The sequence below is a fragment of the Erithacus rubecula genome (genome assembly GCF_903797595.1).
Source record: "Erithacus rubecula genome assembly, chromosome: 2".
Taxonomy (NCBI): domain Eukaryota; kingdom Metazoa; phylum Chordata; class Aves; order Passeriformes; family Muscicapidae; genus Erithacus; species Erithacus rubecula.
Window position 1 is genome coordinate 105,921,930 of NC_136685.1, and position 26,246 is coordinate 105,948,175.

At 36.4% G+C, this 26,246-nt stretch overlaps 1 protein-coding gene across 14 annotated transcripts in view; it reads left to right on the forward strand.

Annotated features, from left to right (window-relative positions):
• Window positions 1–26,246, forward strand: part of USP34 (ubiquitin specific peptidase 34) — a 435,968-nt gene that overhangs the window by 63,481 nt on the left and 346,241 nt on the right. For 9 of the 14 annotated variants that reach the window (XR_013773268.1, XR_013773269.1, XM_079297810.1 and 6 more), the window contains 31 exons: window positions 263–472; window positions 1,102–1,227; window positions 1,947–2,069; window positions 2,184–2,267; window positions 2,589–2,675; window positions 3,468–3,668; window positions 5,000–5,082; window positions 6,136–6,176; window positions 8,053–8,177; window positions 9,227–9,379; window positions 10,048–10,152; window positions 10,644–10,699; window positions 10,800–10,920; window positions 12,026–12,209; window positions 15,254–15,417; window positions 16,310–16,375; window positions 17,476–17,622; window positions 17,711–17,767; window positions 17,865–17,942; window positions 18,594–18,688; window positions 19,463–19,635; window positions 19,962–20,115; window positions 20,847–20,925; window positions 21,774–21,827; window positions 21,923–22,018; window positions 22,902–22,966; window positions 23,063–23,138; window positions 23,236–23,283; window positions 23,650–23,781; window positions 24,909–24,989; window positions 26,123–26,208. Coding sequence is in view for 12 of the 14 variants with exons in the window: in XM_079297810.1 (XP_079153936.1) it covers window positions 263–472; window positions 1,102–1,227; window positions 1,947–2,069; window positions 2,184–2,267; window positions 2,589–2,675; window positions 3,468–3,668; window positions 5,000–5,082; window positions 6,136–6,176; window positions 8,053–8,177; window positions 9,227–9,379; window positions 10,048–10,152; window positions 10,644–10,699; window positions 10,800–10,920; window positions 12,026–12,209; window positions 15,254–15,417; window positions 16,310–16,375; window positions 17,476–17,622; window positions 17,711–17,767; window positions 17,865–17,942; window positions 18,594–18,688; window positions 19,463–19,635; window positions 19,962–20,115; window positions 20,847–20,925; window positions 21,774–21,827; window positions 21,923–22,018; window positions 22,902–22,966; window positions 23,063–23,138; window positions 23,236–23,283; window positions 23,650–23,781; window positions 24,909–24,989; window positions 26,123–26,208 (3,350 nt within the window). In the remaining 2 variants the exon portion in view is untranslated. The remainder of the gene's footprint in view (window positions 1–262; window positions 473–1,101; window positions 1,228–1,946; window positions 2,070–2,183; window positions 2,268–2,588; window positions 2,676–3,467; window positions 3,669–4,999; window positions 5,083–6,135; window positions 6,177–8,052; window positions 8,178–9,226; window positions 9,380–10,047; window positions 10,153–10,643; window positions 10,700–10,799; window positions 10,921–12,025; window positions 12,210–15,253; window positions 15,418–16,309; window positions 16,376–17,475; window positions 17,623–17,710; window positions 17,768–17,864; window positions 17,943–18,593; window positions 18,689–19,462; window positions 19,636–19,961; window positions 20,116–20,846; window positions 20,926–21,773; window positions 21,828–21,922; window positions 22,019–22,901; window positions 22,967–23,062; window positions 23,139–23,235; window positions 23,284–23,649; window positions 23,782–24,908; window positions 24,990–26,122; window positions 26,209–26,246) is intronic. The other 5 variants (XM_079297816.1, XM_079297819.1, XM_079297812.1 and 2 more) reach the window with 2 other exon arrangements.

Here is a 26,246-nt window from a genome sequence, read left to right on the forward strand (position 1 = left end):
GGTGTGATCCATCTCTGGGGTGATACCAGCTCAGGACTGGAGTCTCCCAAGCCTCAGGGGCAGAATCAGGAGTGCAGCTGCACCATGAATGCCTGAAGTGAAAGCAAACCCAAACTTCATTTGTGGCAGTTGTTGAAAATGCTGCCAAGTAAAGATTTGGCTACAAAAAAAACAACCCGTCTTTAATTTTTTAATTCTGGTCCTTGTGAAAACATCCCATGGCTTGTCATAAAACTGTCTGTCTGCTCCTTGTCTCTTGCAGATGGTGTTTGTGTCCCTGGGTGCCCCCAGGAGAGAAAGGAAAGGTGAAGGTGTCCAGCTCCCAGCTTCCTGCCTACCTCCTCCTCAGAAGGACAACATTCCAATGCTTCTGCTTCTGCAAGAACCTCATCTTACCACCCTGTTTGATTTGTTAGAGATGCTGGCCTCTTTTAAGCCTCCTTCTGGAGAAGTGGCTATGGAAGATAGTGAGGTAATTTAGAGTAATTTTATTAGAACAATTGCATTTATGTCCTATTTAATTGGATCTGGTTTTCCCATGCAGCCTCTCTTTTTCTACTCTGTTCTCTTTTTTTCTATGCTCTACTCTCTTTTTTTTTTTTGTCTACTTTGTTCAGTTCCTAGAGATGTTTGCCTCCTTTCACATATGTTAAAATCTTTATAATTTTCCTTTTTTCTTAGCAATACTGTTGTGATACATTTTAATGTTCTAAAAGCTATAAAAGCAATTCCTAACAAACTATTGATTATTTAAGTAGACATGGTGACTCATAATGGGAATTGGCTTGAAGAAAGGTTTGTAAAATTTTATTGCAAAAACCCAAGCTTTGTCTTGTTTGCCATCATTATCCTGAGGGAAATTAAATCATATATAGTAGATTTGAACCTGTAATTTTTTATAAGTTTTATCTGCATTTAAGTATTTCAAAATATGGGATATGATTTAAAGATCAAGTAATTTAGTTTCTTGCAAGCCTTGTCCCTAATCATGGATTTAGTTATTAGATAGAAAACAGCTTCTTAATTACAAATAAATACATTTTGGGCTTTGAAATGTCATTTTCTCAAAGAAGTAAGAATGGTTGTGGTTTGGTTTGTCAGAGTGCAAGATGTGAAGAGCTCCATCTCCATGCAGAAAACTTATCCAGACGTGTCTGGGAACTCTTAATGCTCCTACCAACGTGCCCTAATATGCTGCAGGCATTCCAGAATATTTCTGATGAGCAGGTGAACAAATTTTGACATGTTTATCTTTATTATACTTCAATTGTTTAACATCCAGTGTTTTAGTTGAATTTTCCCCAAATAGGAATGTTATGTAGTAAATATGCAAAGTGTGCTGAAGCAAGAGTAAACCTAATATAAAACTAAACAGAGATGTCAGCTTAGCTCCCAAAGTTGCTTTCCTTATTTATTTTCAAAATCTGTTTTATAAATTAAAAGAATAATCAGTACTAATGATCACAATCTTTTTACTTGGATTGAAAGAGCAGTTTCTTCAGCTGCAGCCTGGCTTTAACACTGTGACTGTTGTGATAGTGATACTTTTGTATTCTTCCCTCAGTTCACAGCATGGGCTGCTTGGAAGCACAGTTGATTTCTTGTCCTACAGATGAAAATATTGTTCAGTCTCTTTAAAAGTGGTTGAAATTACATCCTAACAGATTTTAGATATTACAGCTCTTTATGCACATATGCATCAAAATTTTGGTGGCAGTTGCAGTGTGACATTTGCTTTCCTCTAATTTAAAATTGTATTTTAGCATATAATAATGTTGATTATTCATGAATGTTAATCATGTATAGAAATATGCTTGAAAGAGATGAAATTAAACCCCAAATAATTTCTCCATGCCACTTGAAATGTCCTCTCCCTGAATTTTTAGACAGATGAGCATTACATATAATTGTGTTAATTACTTTCTATCTTTTTTTCATCTTTTAAGGGTAATGATGGCTTTAGCTGGAAGGACCTTCTGCGAATAAAAAGTGCCCATAAACTTTTGTATGCCCTGGAAATTATTGAAGCTTTGGGAAAGCCCAACAGGAGGATAAGACGGGAATCTACGGTAATTCTCACAAAATATTTCTGTGTTTCTCTGAACCAAAGCATTGATTGATGATCTGTTTTATAATATTACAATTCTTGAGCTGTTTTTACAGTTCATCTTGTTCATTTTTAGGGAAGTTACAGTGATCTTTACCCAGATTCAGATGATTCAAGTGAAGATCAAATAGAAAACAGTAAAAACACATGGAGCTGCAAGGTTTGTTTTTCCTATAGTATTCCATGATACCTAAGACAGTTTTTCAAGAGAGATATAAAATAAAAGCCCATTTAAAACATTTATCTATCCTGAAATCTTTTGTATCAAATTTAGGGATAACATTTGCAAGTTTTTCTGTGTTACCAGGCTTGTAAATTTGTCATAGTCATGTATAATTATTTAATTTGTTTTCATAAAATATCCAACTGAATAGTTTGTAACTTATTTATTAATTTCTAAAGCTTAGGTTGGTATCTAACTGATCTCAGTGGTATTTCTGTATCTGCTTTTTCTGACATTGGTTCCATAATACATTTACAGTTTGTTGCTGCTGGAGGGCTCCAACAGTTACTGGAAATTTTCAATTCTGGAATCCTAGAGCCTAAGGAACAGGAATCATGGACTGTGGTAGGTGTTCATTCACCCTTTCTCTCCAGAAGAACATTCCTTTATTTGTAAAGACTTTTAATACTTTGAGTCTTTGTCACAGTTATTTTTCTGTTGTGAAGTAGATTCATGCTCTGATTGAAACAACCAGAGTCTATGTGATAGCATCTTTTTTGAAAATATTTTGTATTCCTGGAAGAGTTCATTTAAAAAAAAGAAAGTATATGTATACTTCTGCTTTTTTATATTCCTGTTTTTCTATGGATTTTGAAGAGGATTGTCCATTCTTAAAATTGTGGAACTTAAAATTGTAGCTCATGGTACCTTAGAGGGAAAAAAACCCCCCTGTGTTCCTTCCTCTGGAATGATTGCAACTGCAACAGATCATACTTCTTTAAAGAAGGCAAAAGTAGCTAAACAAGAATTTATTTTTGCTCTTTTTTCTGCTTATTTTGGAGAAGGTTGCTATTTGGAAAATTATTTATTATAACCTGTATTAAGAGTAGTAACCAGTTCATTATCTTTCCCTTGTTTAAGAGGCCAAGAAATACAATTTTCCCTTGCTGTCAGTGAAACAATTAGCATAGTGGCTGTTGTGTTAATACAGACATTTTTCAATAATGAACATGTTATATAAGAATTACTAATAATCATCTTTTTCATTGTTTTTCTATGATAAGTTTGAGCTAAATTCAAGTTACTTGTAGTTTTTTGTCCTTGATACCTTACTGTTGCAAATTCCATAGCGGGCATTGAATTATGTATAAAATAAACCCCTCAAAACTGAAGATGTCTTTTCCTTCCCCTTCACAGTGGCAGCTGGACTGTCTTGCTTGCTTGCTGAAGCTGATCTGCCAGTTTGCAGTGGATCCCTCAGATCTGGATTTGGCTTATCATGATGTCTTTGCCTGGTCTGGGGTAGCAGAGAGCCACAGGAAAAGGACGTGGCCAGGCAAATCCAGGAAGACAACAAGTGACCACGTGAAGGGCCTTCATATCCCACGGCTGACTGAGGTAGGAGACAGCCAGAGCTTCTGGGAGCTTTGGAAAATGACTCCTATACTAAAAGAGTAGATGTAAAATCCTTATTTTAGTAATAAACTCATGTAGTGGAAAAGTTAGTAGTGCTAGTTGGTATCAGTGATATAATTGATCTCTTACTTGTTCTCTGCAAAAGTATTTGACTGCCAGCCAAAAGGTGTTTTGGTGTTGGTCAACACATTAATTGGGAATTCAGAATTCCAGTTCTTTGTCCCTGTTTCTTAGATTTTGTTTCCTAAATTGATCAATCCTTTTTTACAGTAGCATGTTATAATTAACCTGCGGTTATAACATGAGCTGCCCTTGTCCTTGCTAAATCCATTTTGGATTGCTTTAGTAAACACTAAAATAACTTTGTTAGGGATATCTGAGTGAGTGTGAACTTACCTGCAGCTGTAAAGCTTCCTGCCAGATTCCTGCATGCTGATTTCCTAAAGCAGGCCAAGCACATGCAATATTTTGGCATCAGGGAAATGTTCACTGTAAATCAACTTTCTTGGGCACAGGACCAGCTGTGACTGCCAAAAAGTGCAGGTCTGAGCTCTGAGCTGGAGCCAAACTTCCCTTTTGTTATACCTGGAAAGACCTTAACTATTCTATAAATACCAGCCATTTTTGACAAAACAAATCCCTCAATCACCAGGGCTACTGTCATACAGGGAACTTAACAAATGTATTTCATTTTTTAACATGTAAATGCTGCTGTCGCTTTGTCTGACTGGTTTTAAATTTTTAGTTGGCAATTGATTAATATCTTTGATTGCTGTGGATTTGATATTTAAATATTTTAAGATTTTCTTCAGACTTGGATTTTAGAATTCTGTGTAGTGTGTCAGGTTTGCTAAAGGTGAATATTTTAAAAGAGTGTTTAGTCAATGAAATGTGTTGATCACAGAGATAGGCAGAATTTAAGTGTCCAATCTCATCCTCAGACCTGTCTCCTCAAACCTAAGGTTTTTAAAAGGCTGTGAGTAGTTTATGCTTTAAAAAATACCCTGTTTTTACTAAAAGGATTGAATAAATGGTTGATTTTCCTATTCAGTTGAATTGTCTTCCTTAGAGAATGAAATTTTAGCATCTAGACCTAGTCAGTGACACATGGGATTTTAGCTCTACTTTAATAAAACCAGTAAATTGTTAACTGTGAAGATGCTGTGGTTTGCCTTTGGCTCTTCCTCCTCTGCACAGGTGGGTTTATTTAGATTCACACAGTGTGTATAATTGAAAAACAGATCAAAAAGCTTGTTGTTATATTAACTTGTTTTTTTTTTTTTTTTTTTTTCTTTCGACTTCAATTTTTAAAGGTGTTTCTTGTACTTGTCCAGGGAACCAGTTTGATTCAGCGACTTATGTCAGTTGCTTATACATATGACAACTTGGCACCTAGGTACAATATCTTTTTATTTTTGTGATAAAGCTGATCGAGTGTGCTCATTTCCATCGCTGCTTTAGGGCTCTCCCAGCTGTGCTCCCCACTGACAGCCACATCACAAACTCAACTCCTGGGGCTGTAGACTTGCTTTTCTTAGTCACCTCCTGCAGTGGCAGAGAGGAGAGGGGTGAGAACTCTGTGGTCAGGGTGTAAGGCATGGATGTGTAAACTGCAAATGACATCAATTCTCATGCCAAAATCTTGGTTTTTCTCCAGAGCGTTCTCAATTTCAAGGCAGCGTAAAAAGAGAAATTAAAAGAAATTCACTTTCATGTTGCATAGTTTTGACTTGTTTTTTCCATCCTGCTGATACTGAAGGCAAAATCTGACCTATTGAAGGTTTTGGTCCTGTTGCCTTTTTATCCTGAGAAAAGCAATTCTGTGTAAGGCTGCATTGTGGCAGTCAGACTGATGCTGGGGAGGTCAGGTTTTTGCTCCACTGGGGTTGTAGAATTGATTCCAAGTGATGGATAGTTGTTTTACTATATTTTTAAAAGTTTGTTAAGGACATTCAGAACATTTCCAGTCTGCAAGTATGCTTAACTTTGACCTCTAGTTGAGTTGCAGGAATAATTTTTAAGTATGCTGTATTATTGGGTTTATAACCTTTTATTGTAGTTAATAAAAAGTGGAAGTAAATAAATATAAGCATTTAAAGTTTTATTCAGATGTGATTTCTTTATGAAGAAAACTAGATTTCTTCTCTATGGGCCAGTTCTTAGCTCTGACATCTCTATTTTGGGTAAAATAAAGGGACTATGGGTACTTTTCTTCGACTTTTAATCTTGTAGTCAGTAAAGCTTTATGGGGGTGACTTGAAAGTTTTCATACTATTATTATTGTTGCTAATTTTGAATACTGCAAGCAATGAATCCTTTTAAGATTAATTATTTTCCAAGTGGTTACTTAAGAGTAACTGTGTTGTGCCTTGTGTGTACTTGTATTTCTGAATGATAATCTGTTGTGTTCTGTAATAAAATTCAAATTATTTTCTCTTCTTCCCATCAGGGTGTTGAAGGCTCAGTCTGATCACAGGTCAAGGCATGAAGGTCAGTGCTGCAAAACAGCTGTGTCAGGAACTAATAATAAGGACAGCAAATTGATGATAATTTATGATTTTGATTTATTCCACCTTTAGAATGCTGAAAAAGAATCTTACTCCAAGGAAATATCCATGATTTCTGAGTGAAATCCAGTCTGGGTTTTCCCCTGATCTAATTTTGTGCCTAAATCCAGTCCAGGTTTTCTCCCCAGTCTGGATTCAGGGTGAAATCAGGTCATGGTTATTTCCTGATCCACTTTCCAGGAGAAATCCAGTCCATGTTTCCTCCCCCTTACAATCTGGATTTTCTGTGAAGTCCAGTCCAGGATTTTCCCTGAGCCACTTTCCAGGACAAGTCCAGTCTGATTTTCCTTCAGTCCTAATTCCAGGTGAAATCTGGTCCAGGATTTCCTTTAGTCCTAATTCCAGGTGAAATCTGGTCCAGGATTTCCTTTAGTCCTAATTCCAGGTGAAATCTGGTCCGGGTTTTCCTTCAGTCCTAATTCCAGGTGAAATCTGGTCCAGGATTTCCTTCAGTCCTAATTCCAGGTGAAATCTGGTCCAGGATTTCTTTCAGTCCTAATTCCAAGTGAAATCTGGTCTGGGTTTTCTCTCAGTCAGCTTTCCCAGATAATTCCTGTCTGGGTTTTTCCCATTCCTGTTTCTGGCTGAAGTCTCATCCGCATTTTCCCTATCCACTTTCCAGGCTAAATCCCATCTGGATGTTTCCCCATTCCTGCTCCCAGCCTTGATTCCCAAACTTTATCTAAGATAAAACATGACTAAGAAGTGGGAAAATTCAGTTTTATTTTGGAAGTGAAGCTGGGGCAGGGGTTGGAAGCATCTTCTGCTCAGTGAGTTTTCCCATGGGCAGCAGCTGCTTCCTTTTTACCAGAATATTTCTTATTGGGCTTGTGGCAGAAATTCCATGTGAGAATTTCCAGCTCAAGTTGCATCAATGAGAAGAACAGCAAATTCAGAAAAATCCCATACAGCACTTTATCCTGCATTGATAACCAGTGGCAGAAGTATCCAGGCAAAATCCTATCAAAATGTAACACTTTGCAAAGAAGAAGACAAGAAATTCAGGTGGAGTTAAGAAGATGGGTGGGCTACCAGGAATAAACTCTTGTTGCACCTGAAAAATTGAAATTTGACCGTATTCCAAGAGCAGCTTTCTTTATTCTGCCAAGAGCAAAAGCTTCATTGCTGAGGTAGGGTCCTATCCCATAAAAAGCTGTCCTGGACACCCTTGGATGCATCTGTAATTGATGCCTTGTTTGCTGGGAACAAATCCCAGTAGATACTGGCCCCAGAAATTGCTATCATTGGGTGGGTCTTTGGCTTTAGTGTCATTGGATGCTTGGGCTCTTGCTGCTGGCAGTCTCTAAATAATGAAAGATGAAGAATGATTTCTGTGTTGATAATTACTTTGAAAAATAGGATATTTGAAAGTGTTATCCTTGAAGGCATGCTGGCCTTATTACCAGAGGAGAGGTGACACTGGATGGAGTCTGAAGCACTGCAAAATAGTCATTCTTGCTCTGATTTCCTGCAAGATGATTGCAGTGGAACTTTTGTTTGAGACAACACAAATGTGGCCACTGAAATTAGTGCAAAATGGGAAATAGGTGTGAAGGTGTGATTCAAAATTTAGGAAAGGACTGTGCTCATCACTGGTAATATTTAATGTAATTGGATGGTCATCATTAGTACAGTGGTCAGTATTTAATCAGCATATTGGTAAAACTGAGGTTTTTTGTGTTCTAATTGCCAATAAAAATTTAGGTTTGCCTGTTAGTGTGACTGGAATGTCATTCTGGCCTGTGCAAGCCTTCTCCTCAGCCTTTGCTGCTGCTTACAGTGGGGCTTCTCTCTTGCAGTCACTCACTATTCCATGTGGCTCTTGGTGAGCTGGGCTCACTGCTGCTCCTTGGTGAAATCCAGTCTGGCTGACAGTGACCATTTGCAAGACTGGCTCAAGAAACTCACCCTGCTTATTCCAGAGGTATGGTAATGGGCAGGCTGTTAAATTCCTAATTAGTGTCATTAACTGTGGGTTGCCATTAAATTCAAGACTTGTGTTTTCCTGCTAAAAGTGGCAAGATCTGCTTCAGTTACTTGCAGTGCTGTATAAGAAGTGATCACTGGAAGGTGACACATCTGTGGTCAGAGGCAAACCAGGTTATAAACTCCCACTTTCTCCTTGGCTTCTGTTTGAAGACATTCATTTTTTCATTGTAATTTGTTAAATACCACCTGGCTTGAATTAGCTTAAATGTACTTCCCTCATTATGTTTTTTATATTACTAGATTCTTTTTTTACTATTTATTTTGCTCTACTTAGAACACAAAATGAGAATTGATACATGAATCTGTCATGACCAAAACCTTGTCTAGCTTTAAGTAATTTTTTCTCTTCTAATAAAGATTTTAAAATTGTATCAGTTACATTCACAGTAGAGTTTTTTTGTATTTACTGGTGATTGCTTAAATGTGCAAGGTGGATATGATGTGATAATTTTTATCTGTTGTTTTATTACTCAAACTCAGAAAAAGCTTGCAGGCTGGCTCCATTTAAAATCCCTGGGAATGAGAGAGTGCTAACTTCCAAAGCTTGATTAGACTGTGGATATTTTTCTTAACAAAAGAAGAAAATAATTCTTCTAGTGAAATTAAATTAATTAGTAGTTATGAATGAGTAAGGGTAAATTCAGGATCCACATAGGATTCCTTGATTTGCCAGATGTGATATGTTTTATTCTAGTCACTGTAATCATTCCCTTAGAAAATACATAACTTGAGACACAGGGCACAGACAAATCATCTTTTTAATGAGAATAGTATATTTTACATTTTTCTGTAAGCAGTTTAAATACACATTTCATGTAATATAAAGACACATACAACCCTGATAACCTTATCAATATTATAAGAATTTATGTATAAACAAATATATATTTGTGTATACATATATTTATGTATAAAACAAATAGAAAAGAAAAAAAATCTTCCAAACAATGTGTGTAATCATGTAAATTTATTCATTTTTCCCAGACTGCAGTTCGCCATGAGTCTTGCAATGGTTTGTACAAATTATCCCTCTCTGGCCTGGATGGGGGAGACTCCATCAATCGCTCCTTTCTGCTGCTGGCTGCATCAACCTTGTTAAAATTTCTCCCTGATGCTCAAGCTCTGAAACCAATTAGGGTAAGAATTTAAGAACTGATAAGACTTTCTCAAAGATAAATTTAAATATACTTTTAAAAATATAAATTAAAATTTCAGATAAACAGATGTATGAAGGCTTCAGGTTTAGATGTTTCAAGAAACTTTCCAAAAGTGGTTAAACTGTGACACTGCAGTCATTTACAGCTTGGCTGTGCCTGGAGAAATGCAGAACAGATTCTGGGAAATGCCCTTGTTCTTAAATTTCCATGTCCACATACACAGATTTTGTAATAAAGAGTTAAATTCAGACAAGCTACAGAAGATGTTGCAATATTTACCTCTTTTTCAGGAGAGTTTAAAATTAGAGATGTATTAACTAATTGAAATGAGCCCAAATTTCTCATATTTTGTCCAGTCTGATCCTGAGGATTTTGTGATTTGCAGTGGGTGGGATGAACTCCATGCTGTTCTACAAATCTTTTACAGGTCAGGGAGATCATCCTGACAGTTTTTCAAGAAAATTAATAAATATTGCAGAAGAAAAGTAGACTGCACACTGTTACAATTGTAAAATACATTGTTATTATATTTACCTTAGAGGCTTGAAGAAAACAATACTCTTGTAACACAGTTACTGGCTTCACTGTGTGTTTTTAATACAGTGATTTTGTTTTGTACTTCAGAACAAAAGCAATTTCTTTCCACAGATAGAGGATTATGAAGAGGAAACTGTGCTGCGACCTGGTTGTAAGGAGTATTTTTGGCTGCTGTGCAAACTGATTGATAACATTCATGTCAAAGATGCAAGTCAGGTAGGTTTACCTTGCATTCATACCAGTGTTTATTGCTTTTAATTTGTGTATCCAGACATTTTTCCTTAAGATCTGATGGGCTGCTGTGAGCAGCTCTTGGATGTTTTCCATTTCCCAGTTTGCTTTGATGTGTATTTAGTAACTCTTGCAAGCTTCAGGTAGTGACTCTGGAGTGTTGGGGGTTGCTGTAACACACAAAGAAGGTGAACTTAGTTGAAGGTCACAGACATGGGAATACTGTAATTAGCTGTGAGATTCACTGTTGATAATTCCACTGTGTTCCAAGGAGAAGCTAATCAAGTATTTGATTAAAGCTGAAAGAGTTAAATTCAGTTAACAACCACTTAGCATAAGTTAGAAAACTTACCTTAGAGCATGCTTGAAAATGAGTTTTAATTATCTGTGTTTTTCTGTGTGCAGTAATAAAGTTTCCTCCAAAAGAAATCCATAATTCTTTCCATTTGTATTCCATTTTCTTTCTTTTGAATCAGACAACCCTGCTGGATTTAGATGCCCTGGCGAGACACCTTGCTGACTGCATTCGGAGGTGAGCTTTGCCCTTGGGAATTTCACCTGCAATTTGCATTGTTTATTGCTGGTGGGGCAGTGCTGTGACATCCCTTCTCTCCCTGTATGTGCATATCCAGCAGAGAAATCCTTGACCATCAGGATGGGAACATAGAGGATGATGGGCTCACGGGGCTGCTTCGCCTTGCAACGAGCGTTATCAAGCACAAACCACCCTTCAAATTCTCTCGGGAAGGCCAGGTGAGAAGGGCTCTGCAAGGCCAGAGAGAGAAAAATAGTTCTTTTTTACCACACTGTGATTGCAGGGCTCTGTGTATGAAAGTATGTCATGTTTCTAGCCTTAGGATGATGGATAAACCCACACAAATTCCTTCATTAACAAGGAGCACATACAGTTCTTTCCCTTTCTGTGTAATTCCAGGATAGAATTCTTCCATCCCTGAAATTTTATATATTTTAATTTTATTATCTTGAAATATTTTTACTCTTAATCAGCAGTAACTGGTTTAAGTCGTTAGCAACAAGTGATTTTGACCAGATGGGCAGTGTGGTCTAAAAGTAACATTTAAGTTCTAGGCTTGTGCAGAGGCAGAGACCTGTTACAAGATTATCACATTCCACCTGTGCTTGCAAGGTGGGAAAATGGTGAGGCAGGGGAAATTGCTAAAAACCTTTATTTTATCTTTGAGAACTTCATTGTCTTAAAAAAAAACCCAAACACTTTGTAAAACTGATTTAGACTGATGTTTTTTTATATGGACCCTACAGAACTTTTTATTGGGCTTTTTCAGCTGAATCAGTCCTGGTGTCTAATGATGTCTAATGATCATTATTTATTCTGTTACCATAAAATGGTCCTGAAGAGGATTTGATTGTCCAAATGTGACGTTGGTGGCAGCATTTTAAAAGACTGACTCTGCTGTTCTACTGGATAAGTGTATTTTACTTATGGAGAGCTTGCAGATTAAATTAGATTAAGAATTCAGTTCACAAAGTGCAGTGTGGAGGAGGATGTTGAAATTAAAGTAGAGGTATGCAAAGGTCAGATTTCTGTAGCTTGGATGTATTGAAAGCTTTAGAAAAGCTTGAGAAACTAGTCTTAAAAGTTACTGAAAATCCATGTCTGTTTGTCAAGTTATCTGTCATAAAACCAATGATATTTTATTATTCTTTTCCAATTGACATGTTCCTCTTTAGGCTGTAATATGGTTACAGTGCACTTTATGCAGTATAAATTGTTGAAATTTATTTTAGAAGCAGAAGCTTCTAAAAAATTGTTAATATATGATTTATCCTTTAAGAATACATCAAAGCTGCTAAATGTGCCAATTTAACTGTTTTCCAGGAGTTTCTGAGGGACATCTTCAATCTCCTGTTCTTGCTGCCCAGCCTGAAGGACAGACAACAGCCAAAGTGCAAATCCCACTCCTCCAGGGCTGCTGCTTACGACTTGCTGGTGGAAATGGTGAAAGGCTCTGTGGAAAACTACAGGCTGCTCCACAACTGGGTCATGGCACAGCACATGCAGTGTAAGAACCTCAGGCACAGGCAGCTTTGGAGTGTTTCATGGCCACTGACACTGCCCTGGGAATCCCACTTTATGGCTCTGCTATTCATCCCCCATCACCTGGAGTAGTGTCACACAAGTGATGGCATCTTCTGCTCAGCTGCCAAATCCAATCCCATAATAATTTGCATGTCACCTGTTGTTAAATATGGGTTATTTAGAGTGTGTGGTCCTGTAAAATGAGATGTACACACAGGTACTATTGGATTTTATGTGTTTCATCCTCTTGTGCTGGATTTTGATTTCCCTTTTGCCTTTCTAACATGAGCCATGGAATATTTATACATAAACCAAAGTATAGAACCACATGGAGGTGCTGGAGTTATGAACAGCCCTGTCATGTTTTCAGAAACTCTGGTATCACTTCAGTCTACCCAGATATCTGCATAAAGCAGTTTTGCTGGGCCTCTTGGCTTCCATGCTTCCTGCCTTTTGGAACCACAGTTCCTGTGTATAATATGGAAATCACCAAAGTTTCAAGTTAGTTAATATTTTATCTTTGATTTGCAAATCCTCATTATGCATTTTTAGCTTGCTAGATTTCCTTTCACACACCCAGTTTAAATTTCTCTAACCTGAGGTTCTGTAATTTATTATAATCTGTGGAATTGATTTTAGTGCTTTACAATTCAGCAAGCAAAAGAGAAATCTGATCATAATAATGCTTTGTGTTCTATTCTCATATGCCTGGGGCCTTCCAAGGTCTCCTGTGCTCAGAAGAAATATTATGAAGAATATATTTTATGAAAATATTGGATATTTATGTTTGCTATGAGGTTGTCTCCATCTCTCCAGGTGCAATCATTAATTTTTTTAGAATCAGTGTTTTCCTCACTCCAAATCTCAGCAATTCCTTGGTGTTTAAGTTTTCTGTAACATTTACCACAGTTCTTCCAAAAACTCTTCTCTGGATTGTTTGTTCCATCCCAAATTCTCCAGAGCCATCTGCTCTGTGCTCCTGCTTCATATCCAGTATTTCTCACTTGCATGAATGTTAATTTTATTACAACAGGCTCAGTGCTGCTGTCTCTGTGATGTGCACCCAGCACAGGACTTGTGATACCTTATTTGTTTAAGGGCTTGTTATTCCTTGATCCAAAGATTATTGAAACTGGGCTTTGCCACTTTGTTATCACTGTAATCTTACTAGTCTTCAAAATTCTTAGTCTTCAGCCTATCCCTCCATCTTTCTTAGGAAAAACATTAAGGGAAATATTAGGAATTTCCATCCTGTCTTTGCTTTTAATGTGTTTTCTTAACGGACTCACAATTAATTCAGGTTGATCTTAATGAGTGGATTTAGGTATCTTCAGTTGTTCTTGACATTCCCTGCAGTGTTTTGGAGTTTTGCTTCTTTAAAGACTGATAAACCCCTTCAGTTCAAAGAGTAGGTACTTTGCAGCAAGTTTAAGATCATGTCTGGTGTTATGGATGGAGCATCATCAGAAGGTGGAATATAAAGAAATGCATGATCATTCTGAGAGGAAAAAATTCAGCTTTAGTTTGCTTAAAATAGAATGTGAACATTGCAAGTTTGATTTCAAGTTTCCCCATCTCTTCCTGAGAAAAAGCTGGTTTCTATAACAACAGTAAGGAATAAAGAAGATAGACATCAACCAGCTTCAAATTTGCCTTTCTACTGAAAATCCATATGCAAGAAGGAAAAAATTTATTACACAAATGAAGTCAGTCACTTAAAAAAATCCCAGGGTGGGGAACACAGGGTCGTCCTGAGAAAGTCCTTGTCAAATTCCTGAGTGCTCTTTGTCAGATGGAAGGAGGTGGAAGATCCTCCCAGCTGCTCTGTGAAGTACAGAGAAGTCAGTGATTGCTCTGCAATTAGAGCTTGATGAGCTCTAAGCAGTGAGAGATGTGGAGTCCTTACTTCAGAAAGGGAGAATTAGGATGCTGTAATTTAGGGATTGCAGTTAAGGGAGGGAATTTTGTATTACTCTGCCATGCTAATGACCTTCTTTAGGAGGTGAAAGTGCAGGGGAGCTTTGTTTCAACTGTCTGACCAGCCAGGTAACCCGAGGTCACACCACTGAGATTTGTTGGAACAGGAGAATTAAGCCTCTTTTCTTCCCTTCTTAGAGCTTCAGGGCTAGTGGTTGTTTTGGTGCCAATGCCAAAATGAAGATTATAACTATTATTTGTTGTGCAACAGAACATCTTGTGGGTCTGGTCTCTGAAGATGTGAGGATGCCAAATAATTTCCTGAATTTCTGTCTGATAGTGTGGATTGAGAAGAAACCTTAATGAAACTTTGATCTGTGACAAAATAATTAAGGATTTAAAGTTTAAATCTTGAACTCAACATAGCTTTTATGGATTATAAAATAAATCCAGAGTATTTGGGAAGTTTTTTCCCCCTCTTTACCTGAAGATATATATTTCAGCAGAGGTACTGAATTACTTGTGGGACACACTTTGTTTTCAAAGAATGAGAGTTTTGGGGATAAATAGCAGAGCTTGGATGCATTGCAGGGGTTTGTGTCCAACTTCTTGCATACTAAGAAAGATTGTCTAAACTGGTTACCATCTTCCTGACTGGCAGATGAGAAGAACTTTGCCATTCTTCTGATTTCTTGGCAGACATATCAGAACAAGGCTCTTAAAAGAGTCACTCAGCCCTGCCAAACTTGTCTGGTGCCTCCCTGTGTAAGAAATCCATCTCTGCATCTGGTATGAAATGCACAGGAGTAGAAAGCTTAGAGGAAAAGAAAATGTCTTTTTCAGTCTGATTCACATTAGACCCATGCAGCCCAAAGTGGTGTGACAGGAAAGTTGCTGCTCCATCCAAAAATTTTGAAGGCTTTCCTGAGGAATATACAATCCATTTTCCTAAAGATCAGGCACAGTCTGGCTCGTGCCTATAAATGTACAGTGCATAACCAAGTGTCATTTTATTAGTGTGAACATCAAGCTTTTCATTGTGTTTCTATTTTTGCAAATTGCACTCTGAATTTACTGTTTTCCTGCCTGTGTGATTGCTGCTTTTCCCAGCTTCCCATGCACCTTACAAATGGGATTATTGGCCCCACGATGATGTTCGTGCTGAGTGCAGGTTTGTGGGTTTGACCAACCTTGGAGCCACGTGTTACTTGGCCTCCACTATTCAGCAGCTCTACATGATCCCAGAGGCCAGACAAGCAATTTTCACTGCAAAGGTGAGTGTGGGGCTTGGGTAGAAATTTACATTCAGAATCAGTGCAAATACTGAAAAAGTACAGATTTACTTCTAAGTCATATATCTAGATAAAGAATACTTCTTCAGCATTTGGTCTGCTTTTTGTCTATGGGATTTTTTGAAGTGAAGAGATATTTTTCTTAAATATTTCATGTGGTAGGTTCTTAAGGTGGCACTGAAATAAAATGCTCTAAAAGTTATATTTCTGTTGCTTTCAATTATGTGAATTGTCTTTTGTTTCTTAACTGATAATTTGTCATTTTGTTAACAAATTTTTTTTTTATGAATGTTTATAAAGTCCCAGAGCACTTATCTCATGCTACCAGAAGTACAGCAGGTCCTGTAAATTATCATACATTAGTTCACTCCAGAAATGCAATATTACCACTTTTATCTCTTCATTGTAAGAGAGAAAGTATCATTTTGGTCTCTGACATCACCAGGACTGATAAAATGTGTGAAGCACCCTAATTGGCATTGACCTTATCATTTTCTGTAATTGTTCAATGCTGGTACTTGTCATGTAGCTTCTGGACTTGCCATTTATAAATGTACATAAAAAACTAAATAAGAGAAGCTACTGGTCTGCTCATTAACACTTGGTAATACTTTCCCAAAAGCTCCTACCTGCAATAAGTATTTTTGAAAATAGGGTTGTTTTATTGTCACATTTGATGTTGACATGCCCAAAAAAGTGTAAAATAAGTATAAAAATTCTAAATGTGAACACTGTGTGTTTATATGCACAATCATTTTTCTAATGGTCTGTAATGAATCAATTGGATTTTTATTTGAATGTTTCATCTTTTTAATGTATGTTTTTGGATTGTAATAACAAAAAGATCAAGTTGTCTTTTCTTAATTTCTGTTAGTATTCAGAAGATATGAAACACAAGACCACTCTACTGGAACTCCAAAAGATGTTTACATACCTGATGGTAGGTGTGAAAGATTTTAGAGATTCTTTGTACATAGTTCAGGTGAGTCAATGAATTACAGAGGTGGTGAGGAGATGGAGTTTCCCTGGTGATAAAATAAAATACATTCTTTTTATTCATTGCATTTTCCTTGCTCCAATATTTAATAATTAATCCATTAGAATACAGCAAAATTTTGAGATTCCAGGACCAAACAAAATGAAAGCAGTTCTCAGTGTTCACTGCTGTTAAAGCACTGAAGCAATTCTGAAATAATGAAAAACCCTGAAGAGAGTTGAGTGTCTTGACACTGGTTTTGTGTAAGAAATTCACAACCACTTTGGAGACAAATGGGGAAAAGAATCTCAACTTTTAATGTTCCCATGAATCATAGAAATTATTAAATTATGTGTTCACATAAGCAGAAAATAATATAGGAACAAAGTCATACCATGACTTACCATGATTTAAATCTTGAAGAATGATTCTATTTATCTTAAAACAGGCAGTATTTACAGGAGGTGCTGTCCTGCTATACATCCTTAAAAGAGAGCAGAGTAAAGAAGTTTTGCATTTCCAGTGTGCAAGGCAGTGGAATGGGGAGATATTTCTAAAGAATTGCTTTCTACTGCACATTTTTTTCTCTGGCTAAACACATCCTGTTAAAAACTAGATGAAAACATGGTGGAGTCTGAATGAGAATTGAGCACTTAGCAAGATTTAAGTCAGCAATGTCCAGAAATACATAAATACAAGCTGATGTTCTCATATTTTATTTTGTGTTTGGACAGATCTGCAGAAACTGCATGTGTCACATCCTCAGCCAAGATATTTATTTTAATTATTCATTTTATAGAGTGTTTACTAACTGTTTTAATACATTTTTACTAATGGTACTTTACTCACTGGTATCATGATAATGGTTATCAATTAGTTGAAAACTGCTTTGCATTTCAGCAGAAAATTTAAGAAACTCTTCTACATAATAAGCATATTGTATGTAAAAGGTGTCTTTTTTTTAAAACATGTATTTTCCTATATGTGTGTGTGGTACATCTGTATAACTTGAAAATGAAAGGATTTGGGTTGATTTGGTTTTGTCTGATTTCTTTTATCCAAAGGAAAGTGAATGTAAGGCCTACAACCCAAGGCCTTTCTGTAAAACCTACACCATGGATAAGCAGCCCTTGAACACTGGAGAGCAGAAAGACATGACTGAATTCTTCACTGACCTCATAACAAAAATAGAGGAAATGTCTCCAGAACTGGTGAGTTATTAAGAGGGAGCAGAAGGGAGCTTGAAAAGTTACAGATTTGCTCCAATTTCCTTGACAGAATTTATTCATTCATTCACAGAAAAACACAGTGAAAAGTTTGTTTGGAGGTGTTATCACAAACAATGTTGTTTCTTTGGTAAGTGTTCCATTTCTAGCCTGATCTTTTAAAAATAATTTTTTTTCTAACTTCCCAAATAAAGTGATTTCATTGCTTTTCTTTTGCATTTGTCCAGGACTGTGAGCATGTGAGTCAGACAGCTGAGGAGTTCTACACAGTGAGGTGCCAGGTGGCAGATATGAAGAATATTTATGTAAGTAATGCCAGGCTGAGATGAATCTCAGATCTCAAAGGACATAAATTACTGCCACACACTTGAAGGTGTCAGTGCTTTTTGTCTGCACTCCAGTTTTGGGGTGGTTGGAGGTTGATAGTATGAGGTAATTGCTGTGTGCCATCAGCTGGAGCTGACAGTAGTCATTGACTATTATTTTACAATCAATAATCACTATTTACTTGTTTTAAACATGCTATGGCCATTTTATATGAGAACTGTAAATGCCAGAAGATTTAACTTTTACAAGTACTGCTGCTTATTAAGTTAATTTCAAGTTTACACAAGCACAATTCTATGTTTTCAACCTTATTTAAACAACCATTAGTCTCCACACTTGAAATTTGAATTCTTTGAGACATCTTTGAATATTGAGTACCATTTTTTATGAGTTTATTTCTTAATTCAGTGTGTAGGTTAGGAGCTGGTTTTCCTGTCAGACTCTCCTTGTAGTTCAGGTGTGTGCTCTTCTGTGAAAAATTTTGGGGTTTATTTTCATAACTTATGGAAATGTTAATTAAATTCAAAGTAAGATTGAAAAGGGAGGGATTTGGAAAAGCAGGCCATACAAGCACAAGATATAAATATCCAAGATAAATGGAAACTCCTTTTTTTGTTTGCTCCATGTAGGAATCTCTTGATGAAGTAACTATTAAAGACACCTTGGAAGGTGACAACATGTACACGTGTTCTCACTGTGGGAAGAAAGTGCGGGCTGAGAAAAGGTGTGGCTAAGAAGAAATAAACATTCTTAATGTTCCTTTTTAGTAAATTTTCATGACCTTTTTAATTTAAAAAACCCTAGAAATTAGAACCTTTTAAAACATTAGTCCTGGGTTCAAAATACTAAATGCTTTCAGAGGTTGGTTGGTTACTTATTATGCAGGATAATTGCTTGGATTTCATGTCACCCTGCATTTCTTAACTAAAATTTGTAGCTTTAAAAATATTGCTATATTTGCAAAGTCTGCTTTTAAAGAGAAAGTAAATTAAAATTTTATTTTGCCTTGGTATTGCAGCTAAGAAATTTCTTTGTTAGAGTTGGAAAACCTTGTTTTAAATGACATGGGTGAGAAAGTAACTAACTTGAAAATCATTATTCTGAATTTAATGAGATTTAATGCAGGAGATGTCCTGCCTTGAAATTTATCTTTAGAAGATGAGAACTCCCTGCAGTGAAGGGATTTGAATTGTTGAATTCATTCATGGCTTATTTTATGATGCTATTTTAGAAAACTGGTTTCTGCCATATGAGTAAATTTGCTATTTCTTCCAAGGTACAGTGACAGCCTAAATAGAATTGTTTAATGGGCTAAATTTGACCTTCCTGCTGCCAGTCAGACTGCCCTGCTCTGGGGCACTATAAGAGCTGAATTTTATATTTATGTCTTAGCAACAGATCTCCAGTGTTACACTTGAAATAAATGTTTCAAATCTCTGGGAAAATACAATTCACCCTGCTAAGCTTTTGTAAATCATGTTTGTCTGTGATCCTTCAGGGCATGTTTTAAGAAACTACCTCGTATCTTAAGCTTCAACACCATGAGATACACATTTAATATGGTGACCATGATGAAGGAGAAAGTCAACACCCATTTTTCATTCCCTTTACGTTTGGATATGACACCCTACACTGAAGATTTCCTCATGGGAAAAAACGACAGGAAAGAAGGTTTGCTCATAAAATGGATTCAGCAAACTTTGGTGCTCTGGCTGTTTGTGCACTGTGTGTTTATCTGTGTGTTCACTTCCTGTATACAGAACAGAAGCAAATAAAATCAAACATAACTTTAATCAATCTATATTCCCAAAGTCATACTGTATTTCACAGAAGAAAAATGGCCAGTTTTGCTTTCAAATACTGTTTAATTTGAATTACCTTGTATTTGTTGGTAAAGTATGAGAGGAATTGCAAATAGTTGAATACAGATTGTTGCTAATGTTGAATTTTGAGAGTTTAGGAAATGACTGATTAAATATGATATTGAATTCTTCCAGGTTTTAAGGAAGATGGTGGATATCTGAAGGAAACTGAGAGTTATGAGTATGACCTGATTGGTGTGACAGTTCACACAGGAACAGCAGATGGGGGGCATTACTACAGTTTTATCAGGGACATTGTCAATCCTCACGCTTACAAAAACAACAAGTGGTGAGCTATGCCTTTATGTTTCCATGTGTTTAATAACTAAAGCTCTGTTAGATGTAGTCACATCTTGTAGGTTCTCTGGAAAGCACAGGATGTTGGAATTTGATAGTTGTAAGGATATTAGTTTATTGGCTATGGGTCAGTAGCCAGGAGAGTCGTGTGGTCCCTCGGACACAGGGGTGACAGGGCATGCTGTGCCAAGGATTACTTCCTAGTGGGACTGGATTTTCATTATTCCAGTACAAAAGATTTCCTAGATTGTCCTTCCTGAATTCTGTTTGCTACCTTGGATGAGATTCCAGCTACATTTCTGAATGAAGAATTTGGGAAAGGAAAGGAATGTGGGCATGGAAAGGAGGAGGGAGAAATAAGAAAGCAGGGAACACACTGCCTGCTGTTTTTGGATGTAGTATCTCCAGTTCTCAGTGGAGCCCTGGAATAGGAGGCAAGGTTTCCTCTATTCCTGTTCTCTAGAATAACCAGAGCATTTCTGAAACAGGACCAGCCCATGCCCAAACCCCTGCTCCAGTGGGGATCCTCAGCAGCACCTCCTTGTTGGATGTTATTAGAAGGAAGTCACTTTGGGACCAGATTTTCATTTGCTGGGATCTAAACAAGACATAAGAAATGAAAAAGGGATATTTCAATCTGAGGAATCATTGGAAGTGCTCATAGGCTTTATTTGCCCCTAGGGAAGAGCAGCAGTTGTTTGAAAGCTTCTTCCTGCCTTGCAGGTACCTGTTCAATGATGCTGAAGTGAAACCCTTTGATTCTGCCCAGCTCGCTTCTGAATGTTTTGGTGGAGAAATGACTGTAAGTTGTGACCTGGATTTTTGTCATGTTCACCTCTTCCAGTATCTGTTACAACTTGTTACAACCCAGGTCTTTGTATGAGGTTTTAAAAGGAGGCTGTCACAAGTATAGTACAGATGCTACTAATGAAACAAAGTTAATTAGTGAGATGTCTTTCCAAACAGGAGGTACTTCTTCACTAGATCTGGTTTTGAATATGCCTTTTATTCAGGTATAAAAAAGTGAGTCTGAAACTAATTTAGGAATGCTTGCTCTGGGTGGCTGCTTAGCTCAGAGCATTGATGAAGGAATAATTACTTCAAGCTTTAGGTATATTCTGGGAAAAAAAAGGGCATTTTGATCTTTGTCTATGCCTTGTGTCACTGCCTGTGACATCAGCTGGAATATTTTTACACATTATTAATACAAACAACACTCAAATGTTCTCAGGTTGTGCCTGAATTGATCATTATTTATAGCTGTGTACGTGATATAAAACACTTTATAGATAATACAGTATCTTACAAATGCAGTCCTGTGCATGAGGAAAGACAATATGCTGAAATAAAACCAAAAAATTCCTTTTTTTGGCACATGGATAAAATACTTTTAGATGCCTTTAAAGAAGAGGTGTCAGTGAGATGGATGAGCCAGGAAATTGCTTGGGATGGAGGTAGAGTACTGCATAGTAGCTTTGAAAATTTAGAAGAGACCACTGAAGAAAAAAAGGAACTGCTTTGAGCAGGAACTAAATTGGCAGCAGCCCTCAAAAATGTCATTAAATAAATGTGCAATTGAACCATCACAAACTATTAGAAACTAAAGCATTAAAGCACTTATAATTAATGGTTTTGCTTTCTTCTTGACAGACAAAAACTTATGATTCTGTTACTGATAAGTTTATGGACTTCTCCTTTGAAAAGGTATTTCTCTTCCAAACCCTTCTTCTGTGATTATATTTCTGATTTCATGATTTCTCTCTCAAAGCAAAAATTATACAGATGTTTTTTTCTCCAAGACACACAGTGCTTACATGCTGTTTTATAAACGGATGGAGCCAGAGGAGGAAAATGGCAAAGACTACAAATTTGATGTTTCATCAGAATTGCTGGAGGTACAAGTTGATTTGTTTTAACATCAATTTTAAAACACACTAGGAGGCCCTAAACACATCAGAAATCTGAATAAACATAGGAAAGCAAAAATAATTTAAATCACTGAGGTGACAGTACTTTCATTTCACTGTCTTCTTCCTTAGGAGATTCTCATAGCAGAGGAAGGGAATTAGGATTTACATTTTATGTGAATTTTAGATGTTTTCTCATTCTGTCCTATATATGGGATAAATCCCTTTTTAACACCTGGAAAATTTAATGTCCCTGCTCCCTCTGGCCAGAAGTGTTGCTTCAGCATCTTCCACATTTTAGATTCCTAATTTTAAATGTCTCTTTATTCCTAGTCAGCAAATCAGAGCATGCTTTTCTCCTTCTTGATCTTAAAAATTATTAATAGATTTTGTCAGAGTTAAAAGTTTAAACTATATTGGTGTGAAAATCACTATGAATTGTTGTGATCAAAACATCACTTTATAGAGAGGAAAAGGGGATGTGGCATGAAATCTAATGATGGAGATTCAAATCTTGCTCTTTAGGAATTTATCAGAAGTTCTCAGAGCTCATCAGGCTTTGGGTTAGACTTCACCTGTGATTCTTTTAAAACTTGTTCTCAAAGTTAAAGCCCAAAAGTCTGAATAATTAAATTTTCAAAATTAGGCCACAGAAAGAGGAGAAAGTTTAAAGCTCTGTTCAGCAGGCAAAACCAATACTTGGGGTAGTATGAATAAAACAGCTTTAAACTGAAGTGCTTTCAGAAATAATTTTTCATACAGAAAAATTTGGGGGTTTTTAGCCTTGGAATCATTTAAATATTTTTAAAACAGTGCTTAAGTAGTGAAATAAACTGCTTTCTTGTATCTGATGGTAGCATTTTTTCTCCAGTGGATATGGCATGATAACATGCAGTTCCTTCAAGACAAGAACATTTTTGAACACACATATTTTGGGTAAGTTTCTCTTTAAAAACATAATATTAATGCTTCTTTTCTTCTTGCAGATTATCATTATTTATTTTAATTAACAAATAAAATTACTGACTCTAGGTTTATGTGGCAGTTGTGTAGTAGCATCCCAAGTACACTACCAGATCCAAAAGCGGTTTCTCTGATGACAGCAAAGGTAAGGATTTCCAAAGAATCTCATCTTCTATTAACTATTTCCTTGTTGACATTTTAATTTGTGCATTCTAAATTAATGGTGCCATTTTTTTTTCCAGTTAAGCACTTCCTTTGTACTAGAGACATTTATTCATTCAAAGGAAAAGGTATTCCATTTACTTGTAAATTCTCATTAAGTAGCTGCATGAATCTAGTAAAAAGCAGATCTGTACTTGCCATTTTAAAAGTGGGATTTTGAGCTGTAAAATTGCCATTTATGATGCAAAGTTATTGTTTAGAGTGTCATTTACCACATTTATAGTGAGCACTGCATAGTGGAATATAATGTGTGTGTAAAAATGTACAGACTGGTATTTATCTGTAGGTGCAATGTATTATTAATTCATCAAATGTTTATTGTTTTTAATATATTCTTAAGATTTGGTGTTTTACTGAACCATTTAGAAATGTTTAAAGATTATGCTGAAATTCCTTATTTGAAGTTACAGTTTTTTCTGTGTTTCTTTTCACAGCCTACAATGCTTCAGTGGATTGAACTGTTAACAAAACAGTTTAATAACAGTCAGGCAGCTTGTGAAGTAAGTGACTTAGGAACTCAGCAAAGTACAAACCAACTTTCTATATATTGTTTAACTTTCCTGGAGGTTCGTATCCCTGGAATATTTTGGACTATGAACTACTGTATTTGGTATATTTGTGCTCTGTGAGATGAAATTCATCCTCTCTGATTACTGCAGATCTTGGGGAGTGACTTAACTTTTATTTGCAGAAACCTCTGTTGAGACCACAGGCCAAAATAATTTTGTCATTGGAATAAGAGAGAGCCAGTGTCACAAACTATTAATTTGATTAATTATTACTTAGTGATTTGTGAAGATGTGCTTAAATTAATCACATAAGAGACATGGAAAGACAAAGAGTTTACTGTGATCTCTTTGTAAACAATTTTGAGATACTGAAGAAAAGTTTGAGAGTGTTTCTGTGATAATTTAAATGTACAGGAGCCCAGCACTGGCCTAGACTATTAAGTACAAAGGATTAAATCCATTATTCTTTTATAAATCCAATATTATTTTATAAATTGATTCTATATTGATAAATTATGTGATATTCAGTATTTGGATGTACAGTTGTCATAGTAGGGTGTAGTCCTAAGATGTCTGAGTGAAGACATTTAATATAGTGAAGAATACTCAGGTAGAATTAAAATAGAAGTAAGAATGTTGATTATTTTAAGCTGTTTTTCCTTGTGACTCAAAATTCTGGGAGTCAGAAGACTGAGCTGTGTTATTTGCTGAGTCTGACTTGGAATGAGTCATCCTCTGTTAGTTTTATACTTTTTGGGTCTCTGGAGGCCGTGAGGCTTTTCCACATGTTAAAATGCAAAAGGGATCTAACTTGGGAAGCTGTTTAATCCTATCACTCCTCTCCAGGATTCTTCAGGTTATGCTTTATTGTAAGCATAGTTTTTATGTGCTGACATCACTTTGCAGGATAAGTGTGTTCTTCCAGATAATTTTCTAATGGCATGCAGAGCACAGGGATAAGAAGATACCAGATATAAATCTATATTGCTGTTTCTTGCTGTTGATCCTTGTTTCTTTATTCCTTCATGCACAGAAGACATTTTAGATTTCCCTTGGATTAAAACTTGCCTATTCCTTAATAATAGTAACATCGATTTCTCTTCAGACTTTAATATCATGCAAAAAAAGAAGATTGGACTAGAGCAAGTGTGGAACAAAACTAACACAGTATGTATCTTCTGCAGTGGTTTTTGGATCGTATGGCTGATGATGATTGGTGGCCAATGCAGATTCTAATAAAGTGTCCCAATCAGATTGTGAGGCAGGTAAGAAAAAAAAAGTTCCTTTTCAAGTCAGGTGACTGCTTGAGCTGTGAGCAGAAACAGACAATTATGATGGCTGGCATTCTGACAGGTCTGCTGAATGCCTGTAATTGCCTGATTCTTCTCCATTCTTGCAAATGGTTTAGGGAAGGTATTTGGCCATGGGAGTGTTAGTGTTTGAAACAACCCCAGCATGGCTGTGCAGTCAGAATCACTACATCACAGTAGATGCACATTAAGGTTTCTACTACTCCCATGTGATCTCTACAAATCTGAACACTTTACATTAAAAAATTGGGGCTTTTTCTGAATTAATTCAACAGTAGTTCATCAAGCTCCACCTTCAGAAAACAAAAGAAAAAAATCAAACTGTTTATATTCAGTACTCCTCAAAGCTCCAATTTGAAACTTCAGCAGTAAATTTGTGTGGGTAATTTTACAGTATTATGCCACAAAGCTTTGTTAATACCCTTTTCTGGAAATATTTTTTAAAAAACCCTACATTAGTAGGATTTGGACATTCACAAATCCAACTATTGATAGTGTCACTTACAAGTGTACTTTCTTTGCAAGTTGTTAAGGTATAAACTTTAACAGTTACTTTAGCTCACCTGAATTCTTCAGCTGGATCTCTGGTTATTAAAGTGGTATTTCCATACAGACCCATACATAGTTTTTGTATACAATGCATCAGTAAAAGAACATATTTCATGGGAAAATGCTATGCAAAGTCTTAGGCAAGGTCTTCTCCTTAGGAATGCTTTACAAAATAAAAATTACTGGAAGGAATTCCCTTCCAATTTTCACATGAATTCCTGTGAGCCAGCAGCAAAATTAAAAAACATGTTGCCAAAAATATCAAAATGGTTCAGAAAATAGAAGAAAAAAAATAGTGTCATGATTTGGTGCACACCAATATTAAAAGCTGGGTTTAGGGTTCCTCCATGAGATCTGTTTATAAAAACCAGGTTTGACTCTTCTGTTAAAATACAATCTCAGCTTTGTCTTTCAAACTTTGAACCTGTGAAGAGCAGGCAGTGGGACTTGAAGGCAGAATATTCTTTGCTTAGGAATGGCATATTGAGCCTTTTGTAAAGGGCTGGAGGTGTGGAGTTCATCCCCTTGTCCGTTTGCAGATGTTCCAGCGCTTGTGTATCCACGTGATCCAGAGGCTGAGGCCAGTACATGCACACCTTTATCTGCAGCCAGGAATGGAAGACTGGTAAAATAAAACCCCCTGCAAACTTCTCTTCATTATTC